Source organism: Hippocampus bargibanti, linkage group LG12 (assembly GCF_051943395.1).
Source record: "Hippocampus bargibanti isolate YZ-2025 linkage group LG12, ASM5194339v1, whole genome shotgun sequence".
Classification (NCBI taxonomy): Eukaryota; Metazoa; Chordata; class Actinopteri; order Syngnathiformes; family Syngnathidae; genus Hippocampus; species Hippocampus bargibanti.
In genome coordinates this window covers 12,070,802-12,087,214 of record NC_142745.1, presented here as the reverse complement: position 1 = coordinate 12,087,214, position 16,413 = coordinate 12,070,802, and the positions used below count along the sequence as shown (strand labels likewise).

The 16,413-nt window shown below is 42.6% G+C and overlaps 2 protein-coding genes across 3 annotated transcripts; one reads left to right on the top strand and one right to left on the bottom strand.

The window, feature by feature from the left end:
* The first annotated feature begins 302 nt into the window (after positions 1-302).
* LOC148890500 (cell division cycle-associated protein 7-like) lies at positions 303-5,537 on the top strand. The gene is made up of 8 exons (XM_089010848.1): positions 303-410; positions 816-1,109; positions 1,205-1,297; positions 1,708-1,851; positions 1,929-2,069; positions 3,528-3,677; positions 5,149-5,285; positions 5,488-5,537. Exons 1-8 carry the CDS (start codon positions 303-305, stop codon positions 5,531-5,533), a joined length of 1,113 nt encoding a protein of 370 aa, XP_088866974.1. The 3' UTR covers positions 5,534-5,537.
* Positions 5,538-5,613: 76 nt separating this feature from the next.
* sp1 (sp1 transcription factor) lies at positions 5,614-15,166 on the bottom strand. 2 transcript variants are annotated; one of them, XM_089010845.1, is made up of 6 exons: positions 15,082-15,166; positions 14,445-14,512; positions 11,557-12,913; positions 9,243-9,384; positions 8,950-9,140; positions 5,614-8,812 (listed from the first exon to the last, which is right to left on the bottom strand). In XM_089010845.1, exons 1-6 carry the CDS (start codon positions 15,086-15,088, stop codon positions 8,517-8,519), a joined length of 2,061 nt encoding a protein of 686 aa, XP_088866971.1. In that variant the 5' UTR covers positions 15,089-15,166; the 3' UTR covers positions 5,614-8,516. The 2 variants fall into 2 exon arrangements, with proteins under 2 accessions (XP_088866971.1, XP_088866972.1); XM_089010846.1 differs by lacking the exon at positions 15,082-15,166 and adding an exon at positions 15,007-15,066.
* Positions 15,167-16,413: the final 1,247 nt, after the last annotated feature.

The following is a 16,413-nucleotide window of genomic DNA, read 5'->3' as shown; positions in this document are numbered from 1 at the left end:
AAAACCACAATAATGAAAGAGGCCACGAAAACTGGGTACGACCATTAAAAGATGATTGTTTTTCTACCTGTGTGATCTGACGCAGGCGGAGCTTAAGTGTAAAGATGTTGCGATCGTAATTGCGTTACCCATGACACCAAAACAAGCGCATCCTTTTATCTATCAGTCGTCTCAATTGGTAAATCACCTCACCTGTTTCATTTCTTACTTCGGCGTATTTAAAAAGTTATCACAAACATTGCTATTTGAAACATTATTTGACCTTTGCTGTGATTTTAATCGTCAGAAAGAAACTTTCGAGGATGTTCCACACTAGGAAGGACGTGGTTGAAATTTTCCTTGAAGACTCTGATAGTGAAAAAACGTTTTATGGCTTTGGTGAGGATGAGCTCTGCAACCATTGCGACCAGGTATGCATTTTTTTGTGAATAGACTAAATGTTCATTTTATTGTGTGTGAGAGAGAGATAATTTAATAGTTTTTTTAGAGAGAGAGAGAGAGAGACGACCTAATAGCTCTTTTGAAGTACAATTTAGCTCTTTTTAGATATGACAGACTCATGTCATAATTGGTACAGTGTCGTCCCTGCTGGTGAATTTAAACCATCATTTAGATTTTTTGTCGTAGGGGTTTTTCAATTTATGTAAAGAAAATGAAAAACGTAAGTCAAGACATTGACATAGCGTCAAATTACAAATATTAAGAGAAAGGAACATTTGTCACACTTTAAAGTACAGATATTTGTACACATAATATGCTACGTCAATGGTGTATGGTGCATTGAATTGAAACCGGTTTGCTCGCCCTCAATTCAGAATCGTCTCCTGGAAGATGGATACGAAGGTCAAGTTGGAGATTGGCCTTCTTCTGTTACCTCCAAACAACAAAATAGCACAATGACTAAAACCATCAGGCTGAGCATGGAACTCCAATCGTCACTGTCTACCAACAACTCACAGAATGCTGATGATTACAACGATGATAATAATGGAGAGGCAGAAGCGAGAACCCAAACAAGTTTGGTGAAAGAGATCAACTCTGTTCATTTGAAAGAACCTGACTGTTTCTTGGCAAAGAGAGAGCTGAACATCAAGGCAAACAAAGCCATGGTAAACCACAAATAGTTCTCTAACACCGGTAAAGAAATCACAACGTTGCTCAAGATCGAATTAAAAAATGCCACTGTTTTCTCTTTTGTGGATAGTTGGCTCAGCTGATGGCAGACCTGCAGAAGATGTCAGGAGATGCCAGTTTTTTTCAAAAACAAGAAGTAAAGAAGTCCAAAAGTAACATTTCTGTGAGTAAATGGAAGACATTTGATAAAAATGTTCTATGTAAAACAAAATTCCTTGAACAAAGGTTATAATGTTCAGTTTTGATTGACATTTTTCAGAGAAGTATTAGTCAGTTTTGTCCTTAAGTGGTTGAGGATGGTATCTTCTTGCAGGAAGACCTTTTTTAAAAATTCATCCAGATACCGTTTTTTTGGTATACAAGGCGCACCGGCGTATAAGGCACACCCCAATGAATGGTTTATTTTCAAACTTTTTCCATATATAAGGCGCACCGGACTACAAGGTGCACCTTCAATAAATGACAAAATGTTTACCAAATATATAAACGTTTTCCAAATATAACCACATTATAACACCACATTATAAGCCTTATACACCGGATAATATGGAAATTAACATGTTTAAAAAGCAGCGTCCACCTTGCTCGGTAAAGGAGCCCAGAAAGAACCCGGAGCGGGTATCCCGCCGCCAGACCCGTTCCATGGGGGGATGCGAGGACCCTTCTGACTCCCAGGAGGCCGAGCTAGGGCTCAGCTTGGAGGCGGAACTACTGGAGGTCGTTTTTTTTTTTTTTTCCTTGACAGTGTCGGTCAACTTGACTGCTTTCATATTGTGTTTTACTTTGGCTTCCAGGTACGGCGAACCCCGCAGCGGCGTAGCACCACGCAGCACAATCTCAAGCCTCACGTGATCCGACCCGTGGAGGACATCACGGAGGATGAGCTTCAACTGGTGGCTGACCACATGACAGAGAAAGTCTACAACAGAGTCACTGTAGGTCCACCCCCAATGAATGGTGTATTTTCAAGTTAAAGGCACTCAGTTGGCACCTTTTTGGAGGAAATCGCAAAATTACATGAGGTCGGGATGAGATCAAATGGTCTCCATCATATTTCGATGTCGATCAATATGTTTTTTTGCATTCGTCGCTGATTCCATTTGGCAGAATAAAATTTAAATCACAGATTAATTGTGACCTGATTCGCAGCCATTCCCAAATTTATACGCGAATTAAAAAGTGTGATGTCGAGCGCCATTCGTTCAAGTTTTAATTTTTCGGACGGGGGGTGCCGATAAAGTGCTGGTCTGACCTCTGGCAATGTTTTTTCCCTTCCACGAGGGGGCCACATTTGCCTTTTGTCCATGTTAGTGCTTCGTTACAGCTTCAGCTGTTGTTAAAGCGCTATATAAATCAATATGTACAGTGCCTTGCAAAAGTATTTGGCCCCCTTGAACCTTGCAACCTTTCGCCATATTTCAGGCTTCAAACATAAAGATATAAAATGTTATTTTTTTGTTGATTCAAGAAGTGGGACACAATCGTGAAGTTGAACAACATTTATTGGATAATTTAAACTTTTTTAACGCATCAAAAACTGAAAAGCGGGGCGTGCAATATTATTCGGCCCCTTTACTTTCAGTGCAGCAAACTCACTCCAGAAGTTCAGTGAGGCTCACTGAATGATCCAATGTTGTCCTAACTGACTGTTGATGATAAATAGAATCCACCTGTGTGGATTTTTGGAAGGCACTGTATGTACTGTATTGTATTTTGTGCAGCTTCCCCCATTTCAAGTTCAGATAACTCCAGAACCATATAACTTAGGAATTAACTATTTTTTTTCTAATAAAAGACGAGACCCTAATGTTTCTCACACTGCATTGAATGTTTATGTCGTCCTAAAACTCAATATTCTGGAATTTAAGTGAAAATGACAAAAAGTGGACACATTTTTGCACATCATCTGGCAGTGAATGAGTTAAAATGGCTGCTGAAAGAAGTATGGGTAATTTCTTTCTCCATCAAGGCATCAAACAAAGATATGAATTACAGGTGGAGCAATCTTTCAATTATTTGTTATACTTCATATTAGTAGAGATGAATTGGCCTTTTTTTCTGGCCAATCATAATTTTCCAAATCAAGAATAAAATAGTGTATTAAGTCTTAATTTGAACCACTGCTGATTTACAGGCAAAAGTATCAATTTGGGATGCCTTTTTAAGAGCAAATAAATAATTAACCTAATTGAGACCGTTTGGATGTGGTCTTCTTTTTCTTCTTTATTGCATCGTAGAGGTATTTATTGAATTAAGGCAGAGACTGATTTATCATGTGACTCGAACTCAAGTGTCGAGGTGGGGAAAAAAGTGATCCCTAAAAACATCCCAAAAATATGTTAGAACATAAATAAATAAAACTATTGTTTCAAATAAGCTTTTTTTCCCCCTAGGGCTCCACATGCCATCAATGTCGCCAAAAGACATTGGACACAAAGACGTGCTGCCGTAGCAACAACTGTCGGGGAATCCAGGGTCAGTTCTGCGGGCCGTGTCTGAGGAACCGATACGGGGAGGATGTCAAGAAGGCGCTCCTGGATCCGGTTAGACCCTGCAGCCAACATCATCCCAGCGCTGTTCTGTGAACTTTGACTCTCCGTTAATTTTTTGTTGTTGTTGTAGTTCATATTATCCTCATTGAGGTCACAGGTAGCCGAAGCTTGCTGCTTTCAAGCAAGACGAGAGGGATACACCCTGGATTGTTTGCTAATCAATCAAAATGATCTTTTGTCAGACTTGTGACAAAATGGACTCCATTTTGTTGCATGACAGAAGCTGAAGCAAAATGAGTCAAAAATCGCACAGGTAGTTGTCAGAGATGTGACAGTCAGACATTGTGGACATAGACTCGGAACCAGAAAGATTGTCTTTTACTGCCGGCAGGAAACGTAGTCATCTATGATATACGTCTGAATTATGCGGCCCCCTGCCAAGCTATTTATTGAGAGTACATGCAAATTAAAGTGAGACATTAATAAAACATAGTTTTCTTGATTATAATACCACGCCTCTGCACGTTCTGAGCACCAACAGCTGTAAGCAATAAACCATAGATATGTATTTTAATTGTCTTTTCCATGAACCGATAAGTTTGTAACCTGGCTAATTGCAGCTCTTGTGCAGGATGTTCAAGCCGTAAATGACTTTGGTGATAAAGGAGTATCCCAAGTCCTAAATTCTGTTCAAGGCCGGATCTCTTAGATGAAGCTGACAGTTTACCTTGCTGTTTCTGTTTCACTCAGATTTGCTGTGGCCATCTGCGCCTTGACTGTGGGCCTATTGTTTGGTTGGCCAGCTAAGCATGGGACTTATAATATAACTTCTTATTCTCCGTCAGTAGTCATAACTTATCTCAAAATATACCAAAACAATTGCTCCTTACCTGGTGATTTTTGTAGATCAATCCCCAATTTACGGGTGATGATATAAATCTCATAAATTGTTTTCAATTTTGCCAACACCTCATTTTTAAAATATGGATCACCAATGAAAAAAATAAGCATAGCGTGCAAAAAATTAACAATGACTATTCCGTAGACAAAACGTCTTGTTTATCAAAATCATCTGTGTTTAACCTTCATATTATGTTGAAAAAAAAATCAAGTTGATTATGTTGTGGTTCATTTTTACCTATATGTAAAAATCCACACAAAATAGTCAAATAGGTGACGTCACCTGTTTCTGAGATGTTCTAAACATACTTGAAAAGAGGGACAACATATTTTCTATCCCATTGGGATATTTTAGAACTACTGTCCAGTAAAGTCTCGTTATATCGATATTCAAGGGAGTCCGAAAAAATATCGATATAACCGGGACTATCGATATATCCGACCCTGTTTGCATGTAATTTTCTCCGTGCATACATAGAAATAGTATCGATATAACCGGGACTATCGATATAACGAGACTTTTCTGTATTTTGAAGAAAGGAAAAGGACATCCAGTGCTTTAGTCAACACAAAAAACATAATATGAGGCTAAAATCACTTTATTTTGTGTGTGTATTGTCAGGAGTGGCAGTGCCCTCCCTGCAGGGGCATTTGCAACTGCAGCTTCTGCCGGCAGCGAGAAGGCCGCTGCCCTACCGGCATCCTGTTCCCACTTGCGAAATATCACGGCTTCTCAGACGTCCACTCCTACCTCAGCAGGTAGGTTCCAACCAAAGCGCACAATAAAACGGGTACTTTGTGAATGATGTTTCATGCATGTTTTCAAAAATTGTACTGGAGAGTCAAATGTTCGCATTTTTTTTCAAAGTTGATTGTTTTATATTCATTACCCGGAACTTTGTGAATTCAGGAAGTATTAAGTAAATTTCAAATGTGTAACACATACATTTCATCTTAACAGTCTCCGCAACAAACTGAAGAGTGGTGGTGATGACACAGAGATGTGAATGTGGAATTACGTTTTTAACCAATAAAGTTTCGTTTTATTATGGTTGCTTTTTTTAAGTGGGACACGAGTACAATAAAACCAGAGAATATTGAAATTTTAATCCAGTTATTTTCATTTGTTTACAATATGAAATCCCTTATTTAAAACACAGAGGAAAGAGAAAGGGAGAGTTTGTAAAAAACAAAAACAATAATAAAGCCGCATGGTGACATAAAGGATGAAATTCTCACAGCGGGGACCAGCATTCTTTTTTAATTTACCTTTTTAATATGCGGAATACAAGACACGACCGCACCTATTTTCTGCTTGTGTGTGAACTTTGGTTTGAGTGTTTTTTTTGCCATGCGGCTTTGAACATTTTTTTTTTACAAATAAAAGTAACTCCACTAAGCAAAAGTGGCAGCAGGTGGTTAAAGTCCATGGAACAATACTACTGGAATACAAATGAATGGCTTACTTGAGTTACATATAGCAAGCAAACTCATAACATGATTACAAGATTGCGCACGGCGAACAAATAAAAAGGCAACCTCCCACAATCATTCCAACCTAGGCTAAAATAGCTGGAATTTTCTGCCTTAACAAATATATATTTATAAACGCACACAAACACATTTGCATACACAAAGGTGATGAGTTGTTTTGTTTGCAATGAAACGAAAATAATCATCACACAGAACTTACTTGGCTCTGTACCGAAACATATGAAATAGTTAATCTCATAATTTGAAGTACAGGTAACATGCGATTTACAACCGAGTTCCGTTCCGACCAAACGGTCAAAAGTCAAAATGGTCGTAAATCGAAATCCATTCAAAATGTTGAATAGAGCCTCGGAGGCTAAATGACTCGCAAACTCTGGTGCCATCACGCGGTCGATTGCTGTGCGAGAGTGAGACGCTGGCTGGCTGGCCAAAATTGTCGTACGCGTTGCCGGCCTGCTCGCGCGTTGCGGTACCAGGCGTAGAATTAAATTTTTAAAAATAGGGTCTGGAGGTCGTTGTCGGAAGTACGGGTGGTCGCAAGTCGAGCCGTTCGTAAGTCGGATGTTACCTGAATTCTATCTTCTCATTCATGCTAAACCTTTGTTTCCGTAGATGCATTTACAATAGTCAGGATGGTGGGGAAAATCAAGTTCTTAGAGGAAAAAAAAACTGCTACATTTGGCATCAGATAGATTGCTATATTTTTTTAACTAATTGCATGTTTGAAGAAACAAGAAAAATATTTTTTTTTCAATCACCTTAAAAGGGGAAGACCAGCCATTAATTGTCTTTGAAATATGTTCTATGCACCCCACACTAGCCAGCCTATCCATTCATTCATTTTCTGATCCGCTTCTCCTCAGGGTGGAGGCGGTCCCAGATGTCGGGAGGGGGGGACACCCTGAACTAATGGGGAGAACAGGAAACCCCCATACAGGAAGGCCGAACATGGAACCGAACTCTGCACCTCAGCACGGTGAGTCCGCAGTTGTCTACTTGGCTGCCCCAACTAGTCTAAACACGGAATACTAATTAATATTGCATTTGTGGAATATAAATTAAGCAGTAAAATATACTCCGTTGTTATCCATCTTGGGCAGCGGCCATTTTGCCACTTACTGTTGACTGAATGTGTTCGCTGAACGTGCGAACGTCACATGACCAAACCCAGAGAGTAAATTATGACAGTTGTTACATGAGCAACTGTGATAAGACTTTCAGTCAACGGCAAGTGGCAAAATGGCCACCCACCAATAATAATAATAATACATTTTATTTATAAGCGCCTTTCAAAACTCTCATGGTCACTTTCCAGTCAAAGGTTCAGTTTGTCTGTGGGTGAGCAGCGGCAGCCACATGCGCCAGCATTCACTCAACCCGGAAGTAACTCAAATAGATAGAAAGCTAGCTAGATAGCTAATAGTAAGCTAATAGATATCTAGAAATGGTAAGATTTTATTTTGTGCTTAATTTATATTCTACACAGGCAACATTGATTCGAATGCCATGTTTAGATGAATGAGTACACAGAATATTTTAAAGAATATTTTTGACTTCCAATCTGATTCAATGTCATAATTAGCATGAACATGGTTGACTTAATCATTTGTTTTGATCTGAGAATGGGGCAATCAGGGAAACGGGGGATATGGTGATACATATAACTAGAGTATGTCGGTATGATGGACTTACAGTGATACCTCATCGTACGAATTTAATTGGTTCCCAGAAAGTGTGTGTAAGGTGAAAAGTTTATCTTCCAATCATTTATTTCCCATAAGAAACCATTACAAGAACCATTAATAATCAATTCCCAGGTCCCCATAAAACATAATTTGACTAAATAAGCCTTAAAACTACACAAAATATACCTTATTTTATGTGTAAGAAATGTGATATTGTATTGTAATTAAAGAAATAAACTGCACAGTATAATAAAAGTCGTTTTATTTACATTTGTGATGGTCATTGATGTAGTGGCCTCTTGATGATATCCGAGTGAAGTTGCCGGGCTTTCTCTGCGATAATACCCTTCACTCACACTGTCCCCTGTAGCTGCTTTTTGTTAATCCAAATCAACAGAAGTTTTTAAACCTCTTCTATTGCCTGAGACCGTTGCTTAGACAACAAAGAAACACCCATAGCCGCCCGCACATAGCAATGGTCGACTTTGTGAGGCGAAAAGTTCGTGAGCTAAAGCGTTCGTAAGCTGAGGTATCACTGTATGTGATGTTTGAAAAAAAAAAAGTTGTGCTTTTCATTGTAGTGAACATGGTAACGGCCTGTGTAGTATTATTGAGGGTGTTATTATTGCAGAGGAGATGATACCATGCTATTCCGGTCACTTTATTGCAGTCCCATTACGAAGATGATTGTAGTTGTTGGGGGGGCGTGATGATTTCTTGTCAACAAATAGCTCATCAAACTTTCCAACTTTCGAAATACATCATTCCTTTTGATCAACGTCTGCGGTCCCTGAATGCCACGTGCATTTTCTCAATAGTTGCCATTGATATGATTCAGGTCCACCTGCACCATGTTGATCCCACTGCTGGCCAGTCGAGCTATGCTCTCCGGGGATAGCGTCTCCATAGTGACGATGGAGTGCTGTTCTCCGGCTGGCAAGGCTTCACCCTCCGGGGATTGGGCGGCGGGAGGGGTGTCGGACGCGGCGGCCCCGCTGTTGCTCGGGAGCGGCCCCTTCTTGTTGAAGTGGGTTTTGATGTGTTTAGAGAGGTGGTCGCTCCGCATGAAGCGCTTAGGACAGTCTGGACAGCCGAACCTTTTCTCGCCTTGGGAGAAAAATGGAGACAAATGTGCATCAGGATAGAGAGTTGGGAGGGCATCTTCGCGACATGTTGAGCAGGCTCAAAGAAATGTGTGTTGGATATTGAGACAGCTAAAGTGATAACACTGCACCCCCCTTCACCTGTGTGCGTCCTCTTGTGGCGCTGGAGCTCGTCGGAACGTGTGAAACGCTTGCCACAGAAGGCCCAGCTGCAGGCGAAAGGCCGCTCGCCGGTGTGCCAGCGCAGGTGGGCTCGAAGGTGTGACGTCTTGCCATAGATCTTGCCACATCCTGACATGTGGCAAATATGCTGCTTCTTTTTGGTCGGGTCACTGCACACACAGACACACACACATAAAATCAGCTTAGCAATGACAAGAAAATGGCGGTTTGGCCCTGTCTGGGTTGAGGTCACGGTGTGACCGTCACCTTACCGTCCTTCGCCATCCTTGCAAAAAGGACAGGTACAGGCTTCTCTGCGGTTGCGTCGTCCCTGGGACGGTGGGCTGATGTCCTCGTCGTCGAGGACCGTGCTGTCGTCCAAACTCTCCGGGCCTGTCTGCAACGTTTGGTCTCCTGCAGAAGAAAAAAAATCCTTTAGAATCCTGAAATATGTATTTAATTCATTCACAAATTTATTCTGAGATTGAAAATATTACGTAGAGTGCCATTCCCGAATTTGGTTTTGGTTTTTCTTGTTTGGGTGCTGATAAAGCGCTGGACATGGCCTCTGGCAATGTTTTTTTTTTTCCCTTGCACAAGGGGGCAGCGTTTCCCTTTTTCCATGTTAGCGCTTTGTTCCAGCTTCACCTGTTGTTAAATCGCTATATAAACCAGTATTGTATTGTATTTTGGGCAGCCACCCTGATTTTCAAGCTCATATAACTCCAGACATCATATCATTTAACTCTTTCTGATGAAACAAGAGAGTCTAAGATTTCTTACGCAGCATTGAATGTTTATTTACTCCGAAAACTCAATATTTAGTGGGTTCTGGAATGGTGACAAAAACGCTGGCCCTGGAGTGGACACATTTTTGCACACAGTCTGGCAGTGAATTGAAATGGAGCGCCAGTGTGGCATAGATAAGCAACTCTCACATGACTCTGCGATTCATGCATATTCTCTGGAAAACCTACACAACTATTCCAAGAAATCTCGAAACAGGTAATTTCTTGACAGAACTACGGCGAAGGAATTTATTGTGATGAATCTGTAGAAATCTAACGGGAGTCGTGTTTGCCACACAGTGAAGGGAGGGGTCAAGTTACACTTTTCCTTCTTAGAATTTGCGGTAGAGCCTGATGACGACACACGCGGACACAGCCGTTGGAGTGGTTTGACCGGTTGCACTGGTGATGCATGCATGCACCCACACGCAAACAAACACCACGCACACCGTCGATCAAACAGAGATAAAAGTACAATTACACAGGGAAGAGAATATTTTTTTATGTGCTTGGCACGTTGAGTTTACACAGCGCCACTATTTTTACCCAAGTGCCGCTAACATTGTCCTTTTTTATTTTCAAGCAATTCGGCCAGGTTGTTAGCAGGAAGTAATGGCTCACCCCACTAGAAATGCACTCACTAATCCACAACTAAATTATTTTGACAATCAATTGTTTTGAAGGCTTTCTTTGATTGAAAATTGAACAAATACTTGGAATTTCAATCTCGTAATTGTAAATATTCTCAAATTTCTGTACAATATAATACAATACAATCCATGGTTGCAGATTTATCCTGTTATATAAAAAATAAACATCTGCTTTTACTTGGAAATCAAAATCCATGTTAGCGCTTTTTTCCAGCTTCAGCTGTTGTTCAAGCGCTATATAAAACAATATGTATGTATCGCGTTGTATTTTGGACAGCTCCCCTCATTTCAATCTTATATAACTCCAGACCCATATCATTTAGGAATTAACTCTTTTTTTTCTGCTGAAAGAGAGTCTAAAGTTTCTTAAGCTGCATTGAATGTTTATGTCGTCCTAAAACTCAATACAGGTAACATCCGACTTACAACCAGCTCGACTTACGACCAACTGTACTTACGACCACGACCTGCAGACCCTATTTTTTAAAATTTTAATTCTACGCCTGGCACCGCAACACGCTAGCAAGCCGGCAACGCGTACAACAATTTTGGCCAGCCAGCATCTCTCACTCTCGAACAGCAATCGACTGTGTGATGGCACCAGAGGGGTTGAGTTTGCGTGTCATTTAGCCTCCGAGTCTCTATTCAACATTTTGACGACCACTTGGTTGGAACGGAACTCGGTCGTAAATCAGATGTTACATGTAGTCTGTGGGCTGTGCAATTTGAGTGAAAATTACAAAAACCCTGACATTGGAGTGGACACATTTTTGCACATCTGGCAGTGAATGAGTTAAGATGAAGAACTGAAAAGACAACTAACCTAAAAGTGACAATGAAGTCAAAACTGTTGTGTGCGACTGTCCAAAGATGTTTTCATTGAGGGAAGATCGAAATTTGTACACAAATTGGAAAAGTTCTGACAGTGCTCGGAGACTACATTGAATTTATTTAGGTATTATTTGAAGGGAGCTTCTATCTGAATTAGAAGTCCTTATACTTAAAAAAAACATCTATTTATTGAATGACTCGTGTGTATGTGTGTTTGTGCACGTTTGTGTGTGTTTGTGTGCGTGCCCAGACTCTCTCTCACAATCACAAATATGTTAACTCGCTACTGTAAATCGAGGAAATCCCTCCTGACTGACCTGTTGCGCCCGAGAGGGTGATGGGAACGCTTTGGAGTTGATGCATTTGAAGACCCGAGCCTCCAAGCGTGTTGAGATTAATAGTCTGGAGACCGGGTATCTGCACAGTGTTGACTGATACCCCCCCGGCGGCGGGGGTTCCCTGAGGCTGGCCTACTGGGGCCAACGTGATCTGAGCCCCCGCTGGAGTCTGGATCTGCAGAGTCTGCCAACTGATCTGGCCATTGGGCCCGACCGTGCGTAACAGGATGGGGCTGGTGTTTGGCATGATTTGGAGGTTCTGGAGGCCCTCTTGGCTGATCGTCGGGGCGGCAAACACCTGACCGCCTGCCGCGGTGATGGTACCGGCTTGGATGGTTTGGAGCGGTGTTGCCCCTTGAATGACTTGCTGGGGCTGGATGAGGATTGGCTGCTGGTGTTGTTGTTGCTGCTCCCTGTTGTCCGGCTGTATGGGGACACCTAGCGAAGATGTGCTCTGTTGGTATGTCGCCACAACGGCTCCGTTACCGGTCTGCGTCATTCCGTACGAGGAGGAGGTTGGTGTGGTGACGGTGGATGCGCTGGTCATGTAACCGGCGCCGCCGCCGGAAGACGTAGCTTGCTGCTGTACGAGCTGGCTTCCGCTTGCGTCGCCATCTGCCGTTGTAGCGCTCGCTCCGGTGCTGATGGGCAACAAGGTAATGTTCCCATTGAGAGACATGGGCATATTTGCTAGGAACTGCGTCTGATTTTGCAACATGCCATTGCCCAGGGTGATATTCTGTAGTGGAATGGGGCCCTGAATGAGACCAGGCATGGCGATGATGTTCCCCGCCGCAGCCCCTCGGTTAGCCGCCGCTATGATCTGCTGGCCGTTGGCAGAAGACACAATCTGGAATTGCTGTCCCCGAGCTGCGGCGGTGGTCACGGTGGAGTCTTGCTGGCTATGTGCAAACTGCAGAGGCTGGCCGTCCACCGTCTGGAACTGAGGAATGACCTGGTACTGGATGTTGGGCATCACGCTAGGGATAGCCGTAAGCACCGGTTGGCTCTGCAGCGTTGGCGCCTGAGCGACTACAAACTGCTGCTGCTGCTGAGCGCTAACGGCCACTGATGACGATGGAGACAACAACGCTCGGGTCTTCCCGGGCTCACCGCCAGTCTGTACGTCAGTGGTGACCGAGTTGCCACAGGATGATGCTGGCACACTGATGGGGACGACCTGCCAGCCATTGGCATTGGCGGTAAAGACCCCTTGACTCATGTCCAGTTGCTGTTGCTGCTGCTGCTGCTCTCCAGGGGAGTCGTTCTCACCTGGCGTGTCAATGCGGCTGCAAGTGGCTGCCAGCATGGCCAGTGGAGATGGCTGCTGAGAGTCCTGAATAAGGTCAAGGAAATATATCAATGAGTAGCTGTCAATTATGGTGCAGTTGTTATAATTTGTTGTTTTATTATCATGGATTGATTGCCTCAAAAATATATCCCCATATCATGAAATAACAGCTACTATATCACATATGGTGTCGTTGGGTATCCATAAGCCCTTTGTATTCTGTATCTTGCTCAAGCACACTTCAAGATGGTCATGATGGACATATATCAAAACCCTCAACCTCTGGATTGAGAGACAACCACAGAGCAATTGCGCCCCAAAGAGCCCTTTATACAAATCATATTTTAACTCATTCACTGCCATTACCAAATTTATTCGGGAATTAAAAAGCATGATGTGGAACGCCATTCCCGAATTTGTTCGGGTTTTTGTTTTTTTTTCACGGGGGGTGCCGATAACGCGCCGGTTAGACCTCTGGCAATGTTTTCCTTCCCACGAGGGGGCAGCATTTGCCTTTTGTACAGCTGCCCCCATTTCAAGCTCATCTAACTCCCGACTCATGTAACTTTTTTTTCTGATGGAAGAAGAGAGTCTAAAGTTTCTAACGCTGAATTGTATGTTTATGTAGTCCTAAAACACAATAGTGTGTGGGTCCTGCAATTTGAGTGAAAATGACAAAAACCTTGACACTGGAGTTGACACATGTTTGCATGTCTGGCAGTGAATGAGTTACAAACATCTTCTCTGCCTTGTTGCTTTACGTGAAGTAAATCCCAAGCAGAGACCAGAGAAAGCTGATGAAAAATAACGCTGGGATAGACTCCAGCACACCCTGGAAAATGGATGGAATTAGTCTTTTTCTGACAGTCTTTAAAATGTATTTAATTTTATGTCCAGTTCCAATAGATGGGTATCCATTTTCTGTCCACATCCAAATCAAATGGATGTCCATAGCTGTTATCTGAACCGCTCATTCACAATGGATTTGGGCATGCACCGTGGAAAGCTGTCCCATGTCATTTGATGATAGGCGTGGTACACACTGAACTGCTCGCGAGCCAATCGCAGGCATTCAATTTTGTTTTACAATATAATATTTGAAGGAAAATGCTGAAAAAAGGTGATTCGTTATACGGTACCTTTATAAATGTGTATTTATAATTTCAGGTACTTGTTTACAAAAGGATGTTGGAAGGTTGTAAATGTCTGTTTCATTTCTTATTTTTCATTTATATTTATATGTGCCCCCCCCCCCCCCCCCCCCATACCGAAGCAACGGCGGGCTCGCCCTCCCCGTAAATCCCACCCACTTGAAATGCGGCCCTATAATCTCACACGGCTCCAATGGCCACCCTCCCCTCCCCCCCCCCCTCCTCCTTTACTCGCAAAATGGGCCGACCGAGAGGCACCGCGAGCGAGGGGGTTTGCCGGCAACACCCCGTTTGTGGGCGAACTTTACCTGCCCACGTCCCACCCAGTAACATGTGCTCCACGAACAGAAACAACACAACCAAAGAATGAAAATGAACACACATATCAACACAAGAAAGAACAGTTGAGATCTGGGTTGACCTACTTGTGAATTTCGCTTTTGACCGAAGCCTCCGCCGCTTTCCACCGCGGCCATTTCGCCCTGTTGCTGATCTGTGGAAGAAGACTTTTTTTGTAAAAAAAGATTACTCAAGACTTTTCGCCCCGTCGTCGCGTTGGTGCTATTATTGCGGCAACGACGTGGCACCGAACCGCGTTCTATTTTCCTTTAAAAAAGCCAAGGTTGGAACATTACGTGGCATTCATTAAGACGCCAAGGTATGCCACAAGTGCTCGAAGGCGAGGCGAAAATGCTCTTGTATTAGCGGCGCTAACATGACTTTTTTTTAAACCACAGATCAATGAGGGCATGTATCCACAGTTCAGTGCGCACAAACTAGTTCCTAACTCTTGAAGAGGTGAACGTTAAGTTAACAATAACCTTTGATCGGAGTGGAAGAAAACTATTTGTAGCGCAATCCGCGAGAGTGGTCACTAATGTAGTTCTGTTCAACAAGACAAGAAAAAACCGTGTGCATATATGAAGTATATGTACACACACACATACATATATATGTATAGTATCAATCTTTATAAAACGCTCGTACTTTCTACTACGTGTCTATCGTGCGTGTTTCGACGCTTCGCCGTGAGGAGAATTAAGGCTAAAAAAGTTGACTTACTGCTCATAATGTTCAAGACGGGAGGAGTTTCTCTTCTTTTTGTAGTTGACAACTTTTTTCCAACTTCACACAAACTTGTCGGTCTCCTCCCCGTCCCCCTATGAAGGATAAATGTTAAGGCGCGCTTGTTTTAAACACCGAGCCGGTTCGGTACCTTGAAAGTAGCAAGCATACAGAATTCCAGTGGTGGAAATGACGTTTCGTGTTATTTTATTTTGTTTTTGTTCTTTTTAGTATTACTACCTACGTAATGAAACACTAAAATGTTATTTACTCTGGTTTTAGAGAAGCAAGATATTCCCCATTGGTGGGCTTATTTGCTTGTGGTTGTTGAGTTCAAATCAAGAGAGAACCTATTTTTGTCATCTCATTTTCATTGTGCCAAGTTATCAAAGTTGGTATTTTATATAGCTGCAACACTTAATATTTTTGTTTCATATTTCAGTCCGTAGTTTTTAGTTACTTTTACTGCAAAGAGTATGTCGCTATATGTATTCCTTTTTAAGCACTTAGCTGTATTTTTGGGGTATTTTCTTCACCTCTCCCTATCCCAGCTGTGTTAAATCACAATTTTGCGGCAGATTGCAGTTTTACAAGTGTGAGAGTTTCATGTCCGACTTTGATTTTATTTCAGTGCTCTATCAAAATAACGACAAAAATATCGACAGTGGAGGTTCTTATTGTACCCTTTTGAATGGATTGAAAAGAAGCGCACCCCTTTTACGAATGATTGCCTTTCGCACCAATAGAGACTGTTCTACAAGTCATTTCCTCGACAACTCCAAACCTGTAATTATCATTGGCTAGCCGTTTAGAAGAGGGCGGGTCTAATTAAATTAGGTTGTACCACTTGAGCAAACCAGACGTGGGATTTCTTGTTTTTTGTCTTGTAAAAGGCGCCATGTTAGTTGGTCACACAAAATGCGTGTAGATTTTCCCCATGACCCAACTTGTCCGAGTTTTCACCGCAAATCAGCGAAAGATAGATACACTCATGTAAACACGGAATTGGGCGGGTGTGGACTGTAGAAGGCGGGCTGGTTATTTTGAGTCTTGCCTCCGTGGCTGCTAGCCACTCCCTTGGTGGCGCCCTGTGGGCCGGGAAAGAGCGCGGAGGCGGGTGGGGGGCGGCCATGGTGGAAGAGCGAGGAAAGGCCCAAACCGTGCCGGGGGCAGGGAACGGCTCTCTTGTGGGAGGGTTTTTGGATTAATCTGCAGCGCAAGGGGGCTGTCAGTTTTGCAGCACATGTGCCCACATAAACAAAAGCCATTTCAATTCACAGTCAGTCACCGGCGGTGGCCGTGGGAGTCGGCGAGCAACTCACATAATTA